The sequence below is a fragment of the Gopherus evgoodei genome, chromosome 7 (genome assembly GCF_007399415.2).
Source record: "Gopherus evgoodei ecotype Sinaloan lineage chromosome 7, rGopEvg1_v1.p, whole genome shotgun sequence".
Lineage (NCBI taxonomy): Eukaryota > Metazoa > Chordata > Testudines > Testudinidae > Gopherus > Gopherus evgoodei.
This window is the reverse complement of record NC_044328.1, coordinates 56644364-56664367: the sequence shown is the minus strand read 5'-3', so window position 1 is coordinate 56664367 and position 20004 is coordinate 56644364. Positions and strand designations below refer to the sequence as shown.

Here is a 20004-nt window from a genome sequence, read left to right as displayed (position 1 = left end):
TATTCACATTCATTTTTTGTGTACATCCCATAAAGACTTGATCAATCAACTTTTACTGGCAAAAATGTTCTAGGAAAGAAAATTTCGCATGCACATTTGAAAACTTTCCTAGAAACAAAATGTTAATTTTTCATATGCAGCTCTTCATGTGGAAAATCCTGCATTCTCACCCAATCAGAGAAGAGAAAAAATACTATGTAATTTATGAGATCACTCACTACTAAGTGATACAGCCCCCACTTCAAATATCTGAGATCTGTTTGGAGATTAAAATATTCCACACAGAGTTAAAAAAAAAATTGTGGACTAAGTAATATGCTTGTGGATATTTCACAAGCAGTAAAAGTAGAAGAGTTAATTTTATGCTGTGTATTATTCAGTCAACTGCTCCTTTTTAGACTCCCTCCTCGGAATCCAAGCACAGATTGTTGATTATTTTGTGGTGTTGTAAGGTGAATACATTTTCACAAAGGAGGCGGCTGAGATCATAAACTGATTTCTCAGAGAATATATTTCAATAGCTAAACCCCAGTCTTTAGAATCAAAAGTATAGTACTTCAGCCTGCACAACACTTTTTTTTTTTAAAAAAAAATGTTTCTCTAGAGTTCTAAACAGCTAAGGAAAATTAAATTTAAGGAGGTCATTGAAAACCCCTCACTATCGTTACAGGTTATTGATCTTTCCAATTAAAATGTTTAAAGTGTAGCAGAGTCTGGGATGGAGAACAATATAGAATGTTTGTGAAGAATGGGGACAGAATACTTGAAGAGAAAACAAGACAGATGACTTTAGGAGGCAACATCTGTTTTATTTCAGGGAGAAAAAGTTGATTTTGATGGTAAAGCGTATGGCCCAGGGAGTCTGTCCAAGATACTTAGTCCGGGTGGGAACTGCTTAGGAAGGAAGTGTGGCCCTAGAAACAAATAAAGATCATATTTCATACAAAATGAAGCCCTCTTTTAATGCAAGTACTGTGAAAGGAAGAACAAGCACCTCAGCAGTTGACTGGATTGCAACAGAGACTGAGTTTATGCATGTAATCAAAGGTAACCCTTCTTACAAATATATGCACACACAAAAACTACATTAAAATACAATGATCCATCTAGCCCAATGATCCATCTAGCCCAGTATTCCGTTTTCCAACCATGGCCAATGCCAGATACTTGAAAGGGAAGGAACTGCCCTGTTATCCAGTCCCAGCTTCTAATTATCAGAGGATTAGGGACACTGGAACAAAGGGTTGCGTTTCTGACCATCTTTGCTAATAGCCATTGATGGACCTATTCTTCATGAATTTATGTAATTCTTTTTCAAAACCAGTTATAAATTTTGGCCTTCACAATATTCCCTAACAATGAGGTTCCACAGGTTGACTGTGTGCATTGTGTGAAGTAGTACTTCCTTCTGATTGTTTTAAACCTGTTGCCTATTAATTTCATTGAGTGTCCCCTGGTTCTTGCTGTGATGCCTCCCCCCCCAGGGTGCAACCTGGAACAGGGGTACCACTGAGCCCTCTGTCTCAAAAGCCTGGGCTCCGTTACACTGTTTTGCCTTGACAAGCTGCAGATCTCTCCTGGTCCTGCGCTGACACAAACCTTTACACAGGCAGGGACATACCCAGCTGCAACCACATGAAGGCTCCTCCACAACCTAGGTCCCTAAAGTTGTACTGTCTTGCTGTGGTCAAAAGCCTGACCAATATAAGTTTATTACCGAGTCTGCCCCTCCCTCTAAGTGGAGAGGACAATGCACCAGTTTTTGTTCCTGAGCAATTCTGTTCCCCAAGCAATTCTATCAAAACACACGGTTTTAGGTTAAAAAAAGAAAAGAAAAAGTATTAACTACAGAAAGATAGCTTTTAAGTGATTATAAGTAGTGAGCCTGCAGATCAAAGCAGATTACCTACGAAATAAACAAAAACAATCTGAGCATTATAAACTAGATAGGATTTGAATCAAGCAGTGCCTCAGCCTGTTAGCTAGTATAAGCAGGTTATTGCTTTTGCATATACAGGCAGGAATTCTTCTGTCTCACTTGGTACCCTCCTTCCCCCAGTTCAGTCTTTGTTCCTCAGGTGTTGTGTTGTAAGGGTAGTAAGGCCAATTGATGATATCACTTCCCCTTTTATATCTTCTTCCAGTTTGCTGGAAAAATCTTTTGCTCTGACATGAGTCAAACAGTCTCCATTGGGTACATGCTATCTCTGAGAGGTTTCCATTGTACGCAGTTCCTGGGGTAATCCTTGTGAGTGTTTTGTATTCTCCTCAATGAGCCATCATCATTTGGTCTTTTTATTATTGCATCTGAAAGGCTGCTTGTGGGTGTTCCCAGCCTCACAACATGTTTCAGTGGCACATACATAGCAAAATTTCATAACTTCCTGTACAATGATAGCACCTATAAATTAACAGATTAACACTTTTTTAAAATGATATCTCACAAGGCATACTTTGTGATGATATCTCACAAGGCATACTTTTATAATTACATTATAACCATATCACTATAGTGACTATGGGGTGCAGTGTGTCACATTTGTGTTATGTGAAGGGAATGAATCACACTTTTTCCACATCATATCCACTTTCATATGCACTTTCTTCATCTCTATCCTATCCCCCTTTATTCTCTTTTCCAAGATGAACAGTCCCAGTCTTTTTAATCTCTCCTCCTATGGAAGCTGTTCCATACACCTAATCATTTTTGTTGCCCTCTTCTGTACCTTTCCCAATTCCAATATACTTTTTTTGAGATGGGGTGACTGCATGCAGTATTTAAGATGTGGGCATACCATGAATTTATATAGTGGTATTATGCTATTTTCTGACTTTTTTCCCCCTTTTTCTAATGGTTCCCAATATTTTATTAGATTTTTTGACTGTTATTGCGTGTTGAGCAGTTGTTTTCAGGGAACTAACCACAATGTCGAGAAAGAGATTTTGAAGAGTCATGACAACTGATTTAGACTCCATCATTGTGCATGTATAGTAGGTATTATGTTTTTCAATGTGCATTGCTTTGCATTTATCAACATGGAATTTCAACTATTGCCCAGTCATCATGTTTTGTGAGATTCCTTTGTAACTTTTTGCAGACATCTTTGAACTGCCTAATTATATTTTTACACTTGACTTGCCAGAGTTTATGCTCCTTTCTATTTTTTCAGGAGAATTTTCCATTCTTAAAGGATGCTTTTTTATCTCTAACTGCTTCTTTTACTCATCTGTTTAGCCATGGTGGCCTTTTTGCTGCTGTTGCTGTTTCTTTCTCTTTCTTGTAAATATTTGGTTATGATTTTTTTTTAAATCATGCAGCTTGCAGATACTTCATTCTTGTTCATTTTAATTACCTCTCTCATGTTTGTATAGTTCGCCTTTTTGAAGTTAAATGCTACTGTGGTGGGTTTCTTTGGTATTTCACCCCCTACAAGGATGTTAGTTTTAATTACTTTATTGTTGCTTGTGGGTTCCAGGACTAGCTGCTCCAAGAAGCATTTGTTAGTGCTAGCAATTTTATCTCTGTGTCCCATCCTGAGGTGACACATAGCAAGTCAATATGGAGATAGTTGGAATCCCCCATTATTATTGTAACCTCTCTCATCTCCTTGAGCTTTTCACAATCACCATCCTGGTCAGGTGGTTGGTAGTGCATTTCTATTGCTTACTCTTATTATTCAAGCATGGAATTTCTATCAATAGAGATTCTATGGTAGTGTTTGATTCATTTAAGAATTTTACTATATTTGACTCTGTGCTTTATCATTAAGATTATGTCACAGACTAACAGATAATAAAGGAAATGTGCAGATGACATACTGCAGAAGAAGTAGAACACGTCAGTGATGTTGTGCACCTCTGTAACCAGTTAATGATAGAAATAAGTTATGATTCTGGCATAATCATCTGTTTCCATTAGCAGCAACTGAATTCAACTCTAACGTAAAATAAATTTATGTGGATTCCAGATCCCTTATGATTCCTGCAGTAAATGGAAATAATTCCTAGCTCCCTTAAAACATACATATAATTTTCAAAAGGTGGCACTTTTCTGAAATATGTAAAACATTTTTAAATTACTCAAATTTTGTGCAACCTTACCATAATAAAAAAAGGTACAACTTATTGTTAATAAAAATGTACAGTGCAGGTTGATAAAGCAGTGTTAGTAGATACCTAAAACGTAAAGTCCAGACCAACAGCTAAGTACCAGGATGATGATGGAATAGAAGAACATCTGACCAAATACAAGAGAATTTCCAATGTACCTGTCATTTATTTCTATTCTTCCAGGAGAGAATGAAATTTAAATATGGAATAAAAAGCCAAGTAAGAATTACAGCATTGTATTTCCATGGAGAACTACTGCTGACATCACAAACTACCACAGCAAATGTATAATACTGCAGTCCATGTATATTATTTATGTAATCTTCACTCTGTAAATGTGTTTGTTGGGGGCTCTGGTAGTTTTTACTGTACTCTTGTTCTTGTCCCCAGAAGTCTCTCTTCATGTTGCAGTCCAGGACAAAGAAGTGGAATGCTACACAAGAATGCCTTTCGGAAGACTCCACCCTTACCTCGGGGTAGGTTCAATGGAATTACAGGACCAGCATATCAACAGCTTGAAGAGTCAAGGATCACAGATCAGGACACAATACCTTGTCAAGGGTATGTAATAAAATCAACTGAAGCAAAGAAGTGCATTATCAGCAGCAAAATAAAATAAATAAAAACCCCTTACCTAGAAAATCTGCTTTGCTATTATAGTACTTGCTAGTTTTGAGACAATTATGCATCCAATGTATAACTGGAAAAGCAAAAATATATTTTCAGTGTATTGGCCTTTGAAGATTTTTTTTATTTGGATGGCTGCTTTTTATTTTACTCCCTTCGAAGTCTGAAGAAGAAATGATCAGCACAGACTGTAAGTGATTGCCTGCTTGTCATTTTTTACAGATATTGTTTTCCTCATATCATGATCTGTAATTCTAGTGAGTTGTACACAGCATTGTCTTCACCACCACTACTGGACAAATTTGGGAAAACAAATAGTGCAAAGCTCATATTTTATTTACAATTACAAAATATGGTTCCTTAAATACATTCAGGGAAGATGTAAGATGACCTCATCAGTTGCCTTTGCCCTTTAAAATGCCCAAAAAAGTTGGAGTTATTTTTCTTTTTTAAACTCATCTTCAGTAAAATATACTGCAATTGAATGCAAGTGCCACTTACTCTTAAGGCTTGACTTTCAGAAGTGCAGCTTCCTTTGAAGTCAGTTGGCGTTGCAGCTGCTGAGCACCTCTGGAAGCCAATCCCATAATATTTAAATATTCCAGAGTTTTCCAGAAGAACCTCCAGATTTTATACAAGTCTAATTCTTGTTGAATGAGGAGGAAATGTCTGCGATGTAATTGCTCTGGCACTTATTTCACATAAACTATTAGAAATCAAGATTAACTGTACTGAAAATCAATGGAGTTACACTGATATAAAATGGGTGTAAGTTAGAATAGAATCAGCTTCCAATATTTCCAAATTAACTGTGTGCAACATCTGAAATGAATAAAATAAACTGAAGAGACAAGATGGGCTTGTGTATATGTTTATAGTTTTGAAGGTCAGAAGCAACTGTTGTGCCCTTCTGCTTTGACCTTCTGGATAACACAGATCACAGGGGTTTACTGGAATATATATATATCTATATATGGTTTTTTATACAGTACTTTTCACCCACAAAAGATTTCTGAGCACTTAACAGACTGCATTATGTATATGTAGCACTATGGACTTACCTTTGGGTTGGAGACTACCATCTTATTAGCATATGGTATACTGCATAGCAGGAGGAGAAGATGATATTTTCAACATGGACACTTAGGCAAGCCACAGCTCTAATAAAAACCTGTATCAAATCTTTAATATCCTGGCAGTTTAGAGAGAAATCTATTCTGAGCCACATTCAGGTAATTTTATCACTAGGGGCTATTGAGAACAGTCAAACAGATTTATTTTAATTGTCTTTTGGGTTTTATTATTTTAATTTATTTTTTACCTAAGTCATTACAATAATCCCATTAAATTACTTAAGGGATTCATTGGCTAACAAATACAATATCCATTGTGAGGCAGTTTTATTGTACTTCTTTAAAGTATAGCATATTTAAGGAGCAGAGAGTCTTGTGGCACCTTATAGACTAACAGAAGTTTTGGAGCATGAGCTTTCGTGGGTGAATACCCACTTCGTCGGATGCAAGTAGTGGAAATTTCCAGGGGCAGGTATATATAAGCAAGCAAGAAGCAGGCTGGAGATAATGAGGTTAGTTCAGTCAGGGAGGATGAGGCCCTGTTCTAGCAGTTGAGGTGTGAAAACCAAGGGAGGAGAAACTGGTAAAAAAAATTTCAGGAGCAGACTCCAAAGAGAAACTGCTGAGCTTCAGTTCATCTGCAACTTTGACACCATCAGCTCAGGATTAAACAAAGACTGTGAATGGCTTGCAAACTACAAAACCAGTTTCTCTTTTTTTATTATGTACTTTGATACTTTTCTGTTTTCCATGGCCTACTGTTGGGTACTGCATGTGAGTTTGAGAAAGTCTATGGGGAGCATTAATTTATCTCAATAACCTTTGGTTCAGGCCATGTACCAATAGTGTCTTTCTTCCATTATGTACCAATAGTGTCTGTCTTCCATCCGATGAAGTGGGTATTCACCCGTGAAAGCTCATGCTCCAATATGTCTATTAGTCTATAAGGTGCCACTGGACTCTTTGCTGCTTTCTTCCAGTTGTTTGGTGACTATTGTCAAAAAGTAACAACGCACCCCAAAACAGCTAAATATGAAAAGCCTCTCAATGTGCCTGTAGTAGCTCTAGCGGTTAAGTGCATGCACACACTAGAATGCTAGGACAAAGCTTCCCTTATAAGCATAACTGGACCCATGGCCACGGTCACAGAGATAGTCTTATCCAAACAATAGCCACAATTTGCACTGGAAAAGACAGCAGGATGAAATCTTTTTATTGACAGACAATTCTGAAATCCCATGGTGCAAGTTTCAGAAGGTTCAGTTACTGAAGGTCTGAACAGCAAAGTCCCAGACCTAAGGTTTCTCTTTTCTTGAGATGATTTAATCCCAACTACATGAATATACATGCCCCTGTCAGAGCAAATCCCTGGGGCAGTTACAAGAAGCGCAGATTGACAGAGGGAGGTTGTTTGGATACCCCGCAGGGAGGAAGCAGTGACTCTGAAGCATGATCACACTGGCAGTTTAGCAGGTAGAACAGGAAGTTGTGTACCTCCTTCACTGGGCTAAATAGTTTCTTGTTGAAGTAAATAAAAACGCACAGGTTCAAAGAAGGTTGAGGGGGGATATGCTTGCTCTTTATAAATATATCAGAGGGATTAATATTAGGGAGGGAGAGGAATTATTTAAGTTTAGTACCAATGTGGACACAAGAACAAATGGGTATAAACTGGACACTAGGAAGTTTGGACTTGAAATTAGATGAAGGTTTCTAACCATTAGAGGAGTGAAGTTCTGGAACAGCCTTCCAAGGGGAGTAGTGGGGGCAAAAGACATATCTGGCTTTAAGACGAAGCTTGATAAGTTTATGGAAGGGATGGTATGATGGGATAGCTTAATTTTGGCAATTGATCTTTGATTATCAGCAGGAAATAAGTATGCCCAGTGGTCTGTGATGGGCTGTTAGATGGGATGGGATCTGAGTTACTGCAGAGAATTCTTTCCTGAGTGCTGGCTGGTGAGTCTTGCCCACATGCTCAGGGTTTAGCTGATCACCATATTTGGGGTCGGGAAGGAATTTTCCTCCAGGGCAGATTGGCAGAAACCCTGGAGGTTTTTCACCTTCTCTGCAGTGTGGGGCATGGGTCACTTGCTGGTGGATTCTCTGCAGCTTGAGATCTTCAAACCACAATTTGAAGACTTCAATAACTCAGACATAGGTTAGGAGTTGTTATAGAAGTGGATGGGTAGGACTCTGTGGCCTGCTTTGTGCAGGAGGTCAGACTAGATGATCATATTGGTCCCTTCTGACCCTAAAGTCTATGAGTCTAAGTTAAGGCTCTCCTATTGACAGAGATTCAGATGCCTACTCAACACACAGTCAAATTTCAAATAGTGCTGGGACTCCCAAGGTATGGTGGCCTTAAAAGGACACTTTAAGTACAGGATGCTTATTGCATGATGAGAACAGTCTTCAACAACACTCAGAAAAGACACTTTTCTGTTGAGCTGCACTACAGCATCTTCAAAAAGCAACACAATGCTAAATCAGAAAGTGCTGTTCGAGCAGGGCAAAGGCAAAAGGGGGCGGAGGGTCAATGCACAGTTCCGCCTCAAGTAAGTAGATTTCTGATATCGGTCAGTAGCAGTTTGACTCCCATTATAAATGTACTTAAATAAGCTCTCTGAGCATTCAAATTTTGTTACAAATTAATGAAAATCCATCACTAGATTTTGGAAGATTCAGCCCTCATTTGAGACTGTATTAGTAGGGCTGTATTAGCAGGAGCATTGCCAGCAGATTGAGGGAAGTGATTGTTCCCCTCTCCTCGGCACTGGTGAAGCCACATCTGGAGTATTGTGTCCAGTTTTGGAAAGTCCAGCAGAGGACAAAGAAAATGATTAGCGGGCTGGGGCACATGACTTATGAGGAGAGGCTGAGGGAACTGGGTTATTTAGTCTGCAGAAGAGAAGAGTGAGGGTGGATTTGATAGCAGCCTTCAACTACCTGAAGGGGGATTCCAAAGAGAATGGAGCTAGGTTGTTCTCAGTGGTGGCAGATGACACAACAAGAAGAAATGGTCTCAAGTTGCAGTGGGGGAAGTCTAGGTTGGATATTAGGAATCACTGTTTCACTAGGAAGGTGGAATGGGTTACCTAGGGAGGTGGTGGAATCTCCATCCTTAGAGGTTTTTAAGGCCTGGCTTGACAAAGCCCTGGCTGGGATGATTTAGTTTGTGTTGTTCCTGCTTTGAGCAGGGGATTGGACTAGATGACCTCCTGAGGTCTCTTTCAACCTTAAGATTCTATGATTCTATGAGACAAATTCATATCCTTAGCAGGGCAAGAGTAACTAGGAGACCAAAAGAAAAAAGTGCACTAGTAGAAGTAGTCATCTTAGAAGGTTGTACCATTTTAAAAGGTTACAGTACATGAATTACTCTGCCTCCCACCAGGTAAACAACTTTAGCGCTACCCAGCTGTATTAATTACTTTATTTTCTCCATGCAATACCTCAAACTTCCAACTCTGATACCTGTGAATTCATGTCACCTCCATGTCTGGGCATCCTCAGGCAACGGAAGGTTTTTATTTTTCTGAGCACTATCAACCAGAAGGAAATAAGGAAATCCAGATGTACATATGAACAACTGAAATGCCAGTAAACTAGCATTTAATGACCATTCTCATAAGGAAAAATTCAAAAGTTTTAACTAAGCACAAATGCTTGGTGGACTCCAAAGAGTGATCAATTTTCTGGTTCGTGGCACTACAAATAATAAATAGTACCAATTACAGGCTGTCTCTTCTTGCCCAACATCACAAGAATACACCTGTATGGCCTTTGTAATGTAGTGTTGGGAAGAATTGTCAATGCACTGTGTTAAAAAAATTAATCTAGCAATGCATTTAAAAAAAGTCCTAATTTCAAACATTTTCATTTCAAGGCAGGTCTCCCTTCAACCTTGTAATCCCAAAGATAATTCCTTTATTACTCCTGCTTCCTTTCCTGTGCCCAAAATGTATGGTACAGTCTAGTCTTAAAGCACCAACACAGATAAAACTGTAGGTCCCCCTTGAAGCGTACCACTGTTTCTTAACCCACTTCTGTTCATAGGTGAATTTCCTGTAACACTTTATGAATTCCTACCACATTCTCACTATTCAGTACAAATGTAGGGCCAGATTCTGATCTCCCTTACATGGTTGTAAATCTGGAGTAACTCAGTGGAAAAAAAAAACAGATTTGCTCCATTCTTAATGTGATCAAAATTTAGCCCCTAGTAATTTCACCTTCCTTCTTTGGTCACTGTTCTCAAAGCCTCCAGTTCTTTTGTCTAAGGTGTGTGTAAACATTTTGAATCCCTCCATATGATGTTGCTAGCATTATGCTAGCTCTGGGGCAGTCATGCTTTTACTTTATGTTCTTTGGGTGCATGTCTTTAGCAAAATCCTCTGTGATCTGGTGACAATTCCTAAATTTTAGATGACGCTTCAGCAGTGCTGTGTGTTAGTCTTTCTGCTTTATCCATCTGAGTAATCTGATTAATAAAACCTCTTCTCTGGACTCTCTCTTATACATTGATCCCTAAAAAGACAACATTCCTTCCATCGATGTCTCAATTATTAACTGGTTCTGTTAGTTTATGGTGATGGTTTTTGTTTGATATGATATTTAGTTGGACTTGATCTCTTTTTTTAAAGTAAGTACCCACTGGAGTTGAAAATTGAAAAGGGTTCAGAAAGGAGCCACAAAAATGATTTGAGGTCTGGAAGTGAGAAACTTAAGCTCAATCTATTTAATTTATCAAAGAGAAGGTTGAGACATGACTTCATCAATGTCTATAAGTGCCTACATGTTGTGAAGGTTTCTGACAGTGTGTTAGTGGGGAAGGCTTTAATGTAGCAGACAAAGGCATGACAACATTCGGTGGCAGACAACTAAAGCTAGTAGAAAAATCTCAAAGTGGAAATGAGGTGCAAAATTTTAATGGTGAAGGTAAATTAACCACTGGAATACAGTTGGTTAAAAATGTAATTTCTGTCCTTTGGGAGTTTGATATATAGACATTTCTTTTTGTCCCAAATTAGGCCAAAAAGTAAAATTCTCAATTTTTCACAACATGAAATATTCTGCAATATTTCATTCAGTCCTTATCAAAACATTTCATTTAGAAAAATCAAAAGACTTTGTTTCAACAGTTTTGATATTATAGAAACAAAATGATGTGATAAATTTTCACTGAAAATATGGATGCAATCCATGTGTTGTTGCTAAATTTTTTGATTTTATCAAATCATTTTTGGTCAGAAAATGCTGATTTGACAAAACCAAAGAATTTTGCAAGAAATGTATTGATCAACTCTCTGTTAGGGATTCTCTGTCACTTGGCAACTTTTAATCAAGATTAGATATCTTTCTAAGAGTTATGCTGTTGTCTAGTTCATTCAGAAGTCAGTGGCCTTGATACAAAAATTAGTGGGTGAACTTCTGTAGACTGTTTTATGTGAGAAGTCATAGTGGAAAGATTATCACAGAGGGCTACTCTTCCCTTAAAATCTTTTAGTCAGTGGAAAACTCCTTGGGTATCTTACAGGCCACAGAACTGAGGGGGCCACTTGGCCCAGGGCCCAAACATTTTTTGTCTGAGTAGCACAGGGTTGCAACATAACTCACTCAAAATTGGTATAACCACCCCTCCGTCATGACAGAAGTGTGGCCAGGCCAAACCTGAGTGGTGCTCTGACCATTTGAGCCTGGTCCCAATGCCACTCAAATTTGAAAGAAGTGGGAGTAGGAGCTTATGGACCAAGGGAATCAGGCTGCTGGGGGGCAGGAGGAGGAAGAGGAGGGTCAGCAGTGGGGAGGCAAATCTATGCCTCCCCCTTAAATGGTGCTCTGCAGCCTCTTGGATCTCTGACACGTCTTATGACTGGGAGGTCCAGATTCTCACTAGCACTACTGTATGTGACACTTATTATTTAAGGCAGAGTCAGTTTACTATGTGTATATATGTGCGTGGTTCAAGTGTTGAATTCTATCATGAAACCCAGATACGATAGGAGGGAGTGCTTAAGAAATCCTTGTATTAAATCAGGCCTGCACAACATATGTGGGCAGCCCAGAGCCCTTTGAATCCTGGCCCGCGGCCGCTGATTGCCCCCTCCCTGGACCCCTGCCCCAACTGCCCCCCCAGAACCTCCACCCCCTATCTAACACCACTGGTCCTTGTCCCCTGATACCCCTCTCCCGGGACCCCTGCCCCTAACTGCCCCCCAGGACCTCACCCCCTTTCTAAATGCAGCTGCTCCTTGTCCCCCAATTGCCCCCTTCTGAGACCCATGCCCCTAACTGCCCCTGGGGACCCCAGCCCCTATTTAAGCCTCCCTTCTCCTTGTCCGGAACTGCCCCCTCCTGAGACCCCCCAACTTTACCCCAGGACCCCACCCCCTACCTGTCCCCTGATAAACCCCTGGGACTCCCATGCCTATCCAACTGCTGCCTGTCCCCTGACTGCCCCCCTGAACCTGCACCCCATCCAACCCCCAGCCCCCTTACCGTGCCACTCAGACCAGCGTGTCTGGCTCCATGCAGCTCCAGACACGTTGCTGCCATGCTCCCCCGCGGAGCCCACAGGCCCCTCCCCCCAGCACCTGCCTTCCAGATTTGAACACCTCAAAATTCAGGAGTGCTCAAGCTCAGTTTGGGCAGCTGTTACTTCATTTCTCCCAAATCAAATATACTGATCCACTGTAACTTGCTATAGAAAAAGTAGGATAAAATTGAGCAAGAAATGCTTCCCAGTGGTTATTAGGACTGGAATTGCTATTTTCAACAGCCATTGCCTTTTTGTTTGTTTAAAAGGAAGACAGTGATATTGCATTGGCAAATTCCCCATAGAAAGAAAGAGTGGAACAAAAGAATAATAAAGGCACCTCAACTTTTCCTCATTTATGGAGGACAGTCTTATAATATGCATCCAGATATCCTCCAATCACACAAGCTGAAAATTGTTCCACTTTACTGCAGCTCTGTAACCATATGGGAACCAATCCTGTCTGTGTTTTGTGCACATCCAAATTTCCTGCTGAATGACCCACCCTGAGAGCGAGTTACCAGTGACTCAGGGCTGGGGCGGCAGGAGATATGGAGGGGGGCACTGGTGGGGGGGAGCCCAGGGCTGGGGCAGCAGTGGGGTGGGGGGAGGGCACTGGTGGGGAGGAAAGGGGGAATCCCAGCACTGGGGCAGCAGGAGGTGTGGGTGGGGGGGGAGAGCCCAGCTGGGGCAGCAGGGAGGTACAGGGGGGAGCCCAGGGCTGAGATGGGGGGCAGCCAAATTTTTTTTTGCTTGGGGCAGCAAAAACCTAGAGCCGGCCCTGCTGGGTTCCCCCAGCTGCCGGAGCCCCGGGCCCTTTAATTTGACCCTGAGAGCTCCCAGCCACCTCTTCAGCTGGAAGCCCCTGGTTGATATAAAATAAAGTATCACCTCCCCACCCCCAACCTTCCTTTTTGGCCCACAGCTGTTTTGATAGGGTGGCACTGGGGAAGGACGGTTTGTTTCCGCAGGGCTGGGCAGCCCTGAGGCTGGGTGTTTCTGTGGGGCAGAGAGGTTTCGGCCCTCAGCTGTTTTCTTTGGAGTAAAGTGGCCCTTGCCGCTTTACGAGTTGTGCAGGCCTGTATTAAATAATGAACTAGTACCAGGCTGTAGCGGTTTACATTTTAAAGGGTGAAATCCTGTAAAGTGCTGAGCAACTGGTCTAAATCCAGAAGAGCATACACACGCACAAAAACTCAGACACACATAAACTTGTGTGTGTATGTTTGGTTTTTTATGTATTTATATATTCCAGTCACTGGAATCATTTTTAAGTCATTCCATGAATGTGTTGAAATTTGTTGTTTTTGAAGGGGAAGAACAGTTTTACATTTTAATCTTGAAAGCTAATGTGATACAAGAATTCTTAGAAGAGAGTCCTTAAAAAGGAATTGTAATAATGGTTCAGGGTTAGGTGTGATGATACATGTGATTCTTTGATTTCCTTTCTATCATACTGATTCATTTATTAATTTGATTTTATTAAAATGAAGTCTTCAAAAAACAATGTAATAAGTCTTTGCAAAGCATGGTGCAGTAGGTTGAAAAAAGTGTCTTGGGGTGGTTGTTTTTTTGGAGCAAAACCATGCAAATGGTTTACGTTTAAAAAATGGCATTTCTGTGTGATGTGTTTTGATTCTTTAGTGTTTTGTTTTGTTTTATTTTTAAATCACTTGTTCTTTGGAGTTTCAGCCTGTACTAAACACAAAAGTACAAACACAGTGACAGAAACCCATTTCTGATCCCCCAAAAAGATACCAGAAATCTTACAGTCTGGCTATTCCTTTGATATTTCCAGTCCAATTGACTGGTGCTCTCAGAAGGAAGTCAATTCCTGCAAAAATGTTTGTTAAACATTCCCCCCCCCACCCCCCCGACAAGTTTTCCAGATAAATATCTGAACTTTTGATTGCATACCAAACCCTGCAAAGTACTCTGCATCTTCTGGGGCTCATTCATCAGCAGTTCTGACTACAGGTTAGACAGAGATTGCACATTCATCTTTGGCAAAGGAGAGCTTTTATAATTGCTTATCCCGGGTTACACAAATGTACTCCATCTTCTGAATTTTCTTGTCTTTTCTTGCTTGGGGGAAAGTGATTGCTGCTTTCAAGAAATGCCAGGTCTCATGATTTGAAATAGGGCCCGATAGTTTGGTGTTTGTTGAGCAGAGTTAATATCGGTTCATTAATTAGTGCACCCCGCTAATTAAATAGTAGAGAAACCTGTTCTAAATTAAATCCGTAAACAAACAAAGCATCTCCAGGCCATTCACATCCCCGGAGACTGACTGTGGTCTAAGAGTGACAGTTTATTTTTGATAAAGTGGCCAGCATTTTGACTGCAGGTTATTTAGGTGATAGCTGTTTACATTTCAGGATATTAACAGTTAAGAGGTGTATGGAGTCTTGCTCTGTGTGTGTGTGTATATATATATATATATATATGTATATACACACAGAGAAATGATGACTTGTGTTGCATATTTATAATGCCTAATCCAAAGACCACTAAAGTCAATGGAAATATTCTTCATCTCCCTGAGTTTTGGCTCAAATTCATACTTTGACAATCTAGAGCTAGTTTGCTTTGAAGTTATTTGTACTGTGCTGAAGATAACCCATTTCGAATGTAGTTCTGCCAACTTATTTTGTCTTAAAATAAGATAAAATACATCTTAAAATGTGTCTGGATTTATTAATTAATTCCCATTGACTCTGAGAGGGTAGCATACTGAACAAAATGTTCAATTTTATTCTCACTCAGCACCCCAAGAATTACACAAATAAAACAAGTAATTATTATTACTTATTTTAAATGTTTATTAATTTCTTCTTGTGTCTCTGTTTAAGTAAAGAACGGGAGGAGAGGAGGGGAGTTGCATTCCAGAAACACAAAAAAGTAAATGTAAAATGAGTTTATTTAGGAAGAAAATAATTATTTTCTTTAAGGTAAAGTTGTCTAAAATGTTTTGTTCTGTATCTTTATAATAATGCCCTATTTTCTGTGATCGCTCTGGGTCTAGTTCTGCTCCGAATTAAATCAGTAAAATTCTGTTTGCTGTTTCAAGAGCAGGATCCGGCCCCTACACAAATGAAAGTTGAGCTTCACTTGTTCAAATCTTATTTCCCTACATCTACTGACCCACAAATTGAATGCTTTAGTCCAGCTTTAATCCTTGATTGAAAACCACATGGGCACAAGGATGGACATGCACAATTCCCAGTGCAGGATCAGGACATCTGCTTGTACTTTAGGAAGATTCATGGAAGTGTGCTGAGCATTAAACATGCTTGCCGTTTTAGGGTTAAAAATATCATGACCTGAGTCCATATTATGGAGTTGGCAAATTTTAACATTTTCATGTCAATATCTGAGTTCATACTTGCTTATGCTAGTGTATCATCACTAGACGTGAAATTCATTAAAAGAATTCACTCCCTTCATTTGCAAGGTGCAGCCTAGAAAGTATATTTAGGGGCTGAATTATCAATACAAATGAATAATGCAACTGAGGAGACCACTCCAGCTATAGTGATTTGAAAGTTATATGGTAAACAAATACAAAGGAAGCAAGACTGGGCACAAGCCATCAGGTCTGCACTGTTTTGTTTTGTTTTTATTTATTTCCTTTCTACAGATGTCCTCTCTACAGATGTATTTCTTTGATCAATATTTAATATTGATTCTTTGAAATGTGACCTACAAGTGATTTTGATAAATGGATTTGGAAGATGTCTAATTTCATTCTCTTTTTACGAATTTCTTTATTATTTGCCCAAAAGTTGTTCTGCAACTTTCTTTAATACTTCCACTGTGAAGCACAAAATATACCTAATTTCTTCAAGCAGCATCAGAGTTTGGTCCTTTCTCCCATAATTCCCTGGACATACACAAGGTATCTCAAAAGGCCTTTCAAAATCACCTAGAATGCACTGCTGCTGGGATTGGGCAGGAACGTTAGGGATACAGACCAGAAAGCACTATTGTTAAATTAATTCAGTGTGGTGTTAGTGTAGAGAAAGAGTAGAATTGCAGGTCCACTGAACACATGCCGAAGGTGGATATGCTGAATTGTGTATACAAAAATTAATGTGCAGTAATCAGATTGACTACAATCAATGGAACACTAGTGAACATGTGCTTTAGGGAATCTGTTCTTCTTGTTTATTAGTTCTCTAACTACTCATACCAAATGATGTACTTAAGCCCAAGTGACATGAGTTACTTAAGTACATGGAGTAGTCCTATTCAAGTCAAGATAGTGACTTTTTTACTTCAGTACCTCACTGAATCTGGACCTTGAAGTGGGAACTCAGAAACCTAGTAAGATTAAATTACATTAGGGCCAAATCTAGCTTTCCTTACTCTTGTATAAAGCATGTAAGATTTTGCCTTTATCGTGTATATTTAAATAGTGATGTGATAATGTGACAAATGAAAATGAACTTTCAATAAAGATGTGGGGCTGAAGTCTGATCTCACTTTCTCTGTTATCACTTTAGTTACTCTTGATTTGCCATGTTGTAACTGAGATCAGAATCAAACCCATAGTCCCTGATAACCATGGCTAATAGGAATATTAACTTATTGTACAAGCAGAGTTGTATTAATGTTTCTTATTAAAAAGAGAGCTGCTGAATTTTGGCAAGTTTCCAAAGTGATTCAAAATGCACATATTTTCAGTGATATTTTTCAGGTATTTGCCGCAATTGAAACTATATTTACACTGCACTCTACTGGTGGTGGCATGTAGGGTGTGTATAGCTACACACCACAGTAAAAAGCCAGCTGCATCCATGCTGTGGTGTGTAGCTACATGTGTCAGTGGATGGCTTTGGCAGGGGGGAAGTGATGGGGAAACGCTTCAGGAACGGGGAGACAGCATGACACTACACTACTAAAAATAGCAGTGTAGGTGGGGGAAGCACTACTTGGGGGTGTAGACAGACGTATAGGATACATACCTTCAGGGTTCAGGTGTGTCTTTACTCGCCTAAGCAATACCTCACCCCCTACATTGCTATTTATACCCATGCTAGAGGTGTGTGCAGTGTACATAAGCTGCCCACTGCCGTGAGGTTTGTGCAGTATACATGTACCTTGTAAGTCAGTTTTCATCAGCACAACTCCATAAGTATCCAACTTAGAAACAAAATGGAAATTTTGGTGAAATTTCACAAAAATGACAGCAGAATTGATGCAGTTCCATCAAAATTTGAATTAATGGAGGATCTAGGACGTCTCATTTTTAACAGAGGAATATTTCCCAGAACCCAGTGTAGTATCACCATCCTCATGCCATATATGACTGAAAAAAGGACCAGCTTTAGAACTTTAGGTGCTTGAATAGGTGATCTGATTTTCAGAGGTACTAAGCACCTGCAACTCCCACTGATGTCAATGGGAGTGCAGATCATAAAAACACCTGGGTACTGAGTGCAAGACTGGACTCAGAATGTGTTTATTGAAGGTAATTTCTCTGCATATTTTAGAACAATACCAAATTCTAGTTCATACCAAAATATCCATATTTAAAAATATTGATGCTTGAGGAAGGTGGGAATCCACTTGCCAGATTAGGAATGTAATTATAAAACTACACATTTTATTATAAGGAAAAATAATGCTTAGCTCTCAAACCACTTTACAAAGGAGGTAAGTAACATTATCCTCATTTTATACCTGGGGAAACTGAGGAAGATAGGGAAGTAACTTGCCCAAGGTCACCAAGCAGGCCAGTCACAGAGGTGGGTATAGAAAGCAGCTCTGCTGAATTCCAGTCAGTTCTCTATCCACTAGACCACCCTGCTTGTGACTATTCCTTACTTCAAGAAGATACTTTTTCAGCAGATGTTTCCATTGTTTTTACTGACCTCTCATGTCTGTCTGTCTCATGCAAAATGAAAAAGCTAATTTTTTTTTATTATTATTTTTAGGTATTCATCCACTGGTTTAAAAACTCCTCAGAATACTTCAATAAATATGCAACTGCCTTCACAAGAGACCACCCCTTATTTTAATAATGTGGATCAGAAGGACTTGGTTGGATATTCCGCATCAAGGGCCAACTCAGTTCCCATCATCCCATCTGTGGGCTTGGATGAAGCCTGCATGCAAATGCAAAATGTTTCTGAACTAACAGGAATCAAATGGTGCAAAAACTCCTATTCAGCTGAACTTGTCAATGTCAGTGTCCCAGTCAGCAATTGTCTTATAGCAGAACAACAGGAAGTGAAAATATTGCTAGAAACTGTCCAAGAGCAGATTCGAATTCTGACTGATGCAAGGAGGTCAGAGGACTATGAACTGGCAAGCACAGAATCAGAAAACAGTGCAAGTGAAAACACAGCTTTTCTGCCCATGAGTCCCATGGCAAAATCGGAACGAGAAGCAAAATTTATCTTAAAAAGCGAAACACACAGAGACTCGGCATTGACCAAGTGACTTTGAGGAGAGTGGGGATGGGGAAATAAAGGATCTGTGCACTCAAAGCTTTGCTAAACAGGAAAGGAAGGAAATTAAATACAAATTATTTATATGCATTAATTTAAAAGCATCTACTTAGAAGAAGCCAAATAGTCAATCGCCCTCATATCATAGTGTTTTTTAACAAAATATTTTTTTAAGGGAAAGAAAAGTTCCAGGAGGGATAAAGCATACATCTAAAACTTGTTTGGTTTGGGGTTTTTTTTTTTTGAAAGGCGGTTTGCTTTTCTTTTTCAGAGTTACACATTCAGTTGCAGTTACAGTATGTTTTAAAACTGTCCTGTTTGGCTGTTAGAAGGCTTGGGACATGCATATTTTTCAAAAAAAGCCAAATTCATTCTTCAACTCTTTGGTTTCAAAGTAGAGCTGTGTTGAACTGTCCACCAGGGATTCATTCTCTGGTGAGCAAGTTCTTCTTGAGTAGCCTCAAATAATACAGGCGCATAATTAGCCCTCCATTCTACCAGTAGCTTGGTCCCAGATTCATAGTTTTAAAACAAACCAACACACACACAAAGTCAATCTTTCCTATCTAAATTCTAAAGTATGGTTCCAAGCCACGTAAAATCTGAAGCAACTGTAAAGCCCTGATTCAGCCAGATGCTTACGCGTGTGGCTTCCTTTAAGTACACGAGTAGTCTTAGTGAAGTCAATGGGACAACTCATGACCTTTAAGTTAGCATGTGCTTAAGTATCTTGTTAAATCAGAGCATCAGAGCAGGAGATGCAATGATTGGGTGTTGCTCACAACCACTGTGCAGCCCCATCTCATTTTGAACTGTGCTTTTTAAGTTTGGATTTTCAGTAAGAAAGGAAAAGAAGAAGAAAAAGGTAGTGTGTGTGTGTGTGTGTGTGTGTGTGTGTGTGTGTGTGTGTGTGTGTGTATGTTATGAATTTTCTACCAATGGGAACTTAAACCACATTATTTTGTCACAAAAATTACAGTATGTTGAAAATGTTATACTTTGAAGACATTTTTGAACACTCCAAAAGAGCACTTTTTTAAAATATATTTTTAGTTTGGTTTGTTCAGAGATCAGTTGGGGAGATACAATATGGATCAATACTCAGCATATATTTCTTCATGCTGTCCTAATTTGTTTCCACATTCAGTTTTTCCTGTCATTTGAATTAAGCATTACTTCTGCTTGTGAACTTTTAAGGCCC

At 39.5% G+C, this 20004-nt stretch overlaps 1 protein-coding gene across 2 annotated transcripts in view; it reads left to right on the top strand.

Annotated features, from left to right (window-relative positions):
* The window catches only part of NRG3 (neuregulin 3), a 935584-nt gene extending 915898 nt beyond the window's left edge, over window positions 1–19686 (top strand). For both annotated transcript variants that reach the window (XM_030570053.1, XM_030570052.1), the window contains exons 8-9: window positions 4501–4671; window positions 18288–19686. In XM_030570053.1, coding sequence (XP_030425913.1) covers window positions 4501–4671; window positions 18288–18795 — 679 coding nt within the window. In that variant the 3' untranslated portion in view covers window positions 18796–19686. The remainder of the gene's footprint in view (window positions 1–4500; window positions 4672–18287) is intronic.
* Window positions 19687–20004: the final 318 nt, after the last annotated feature.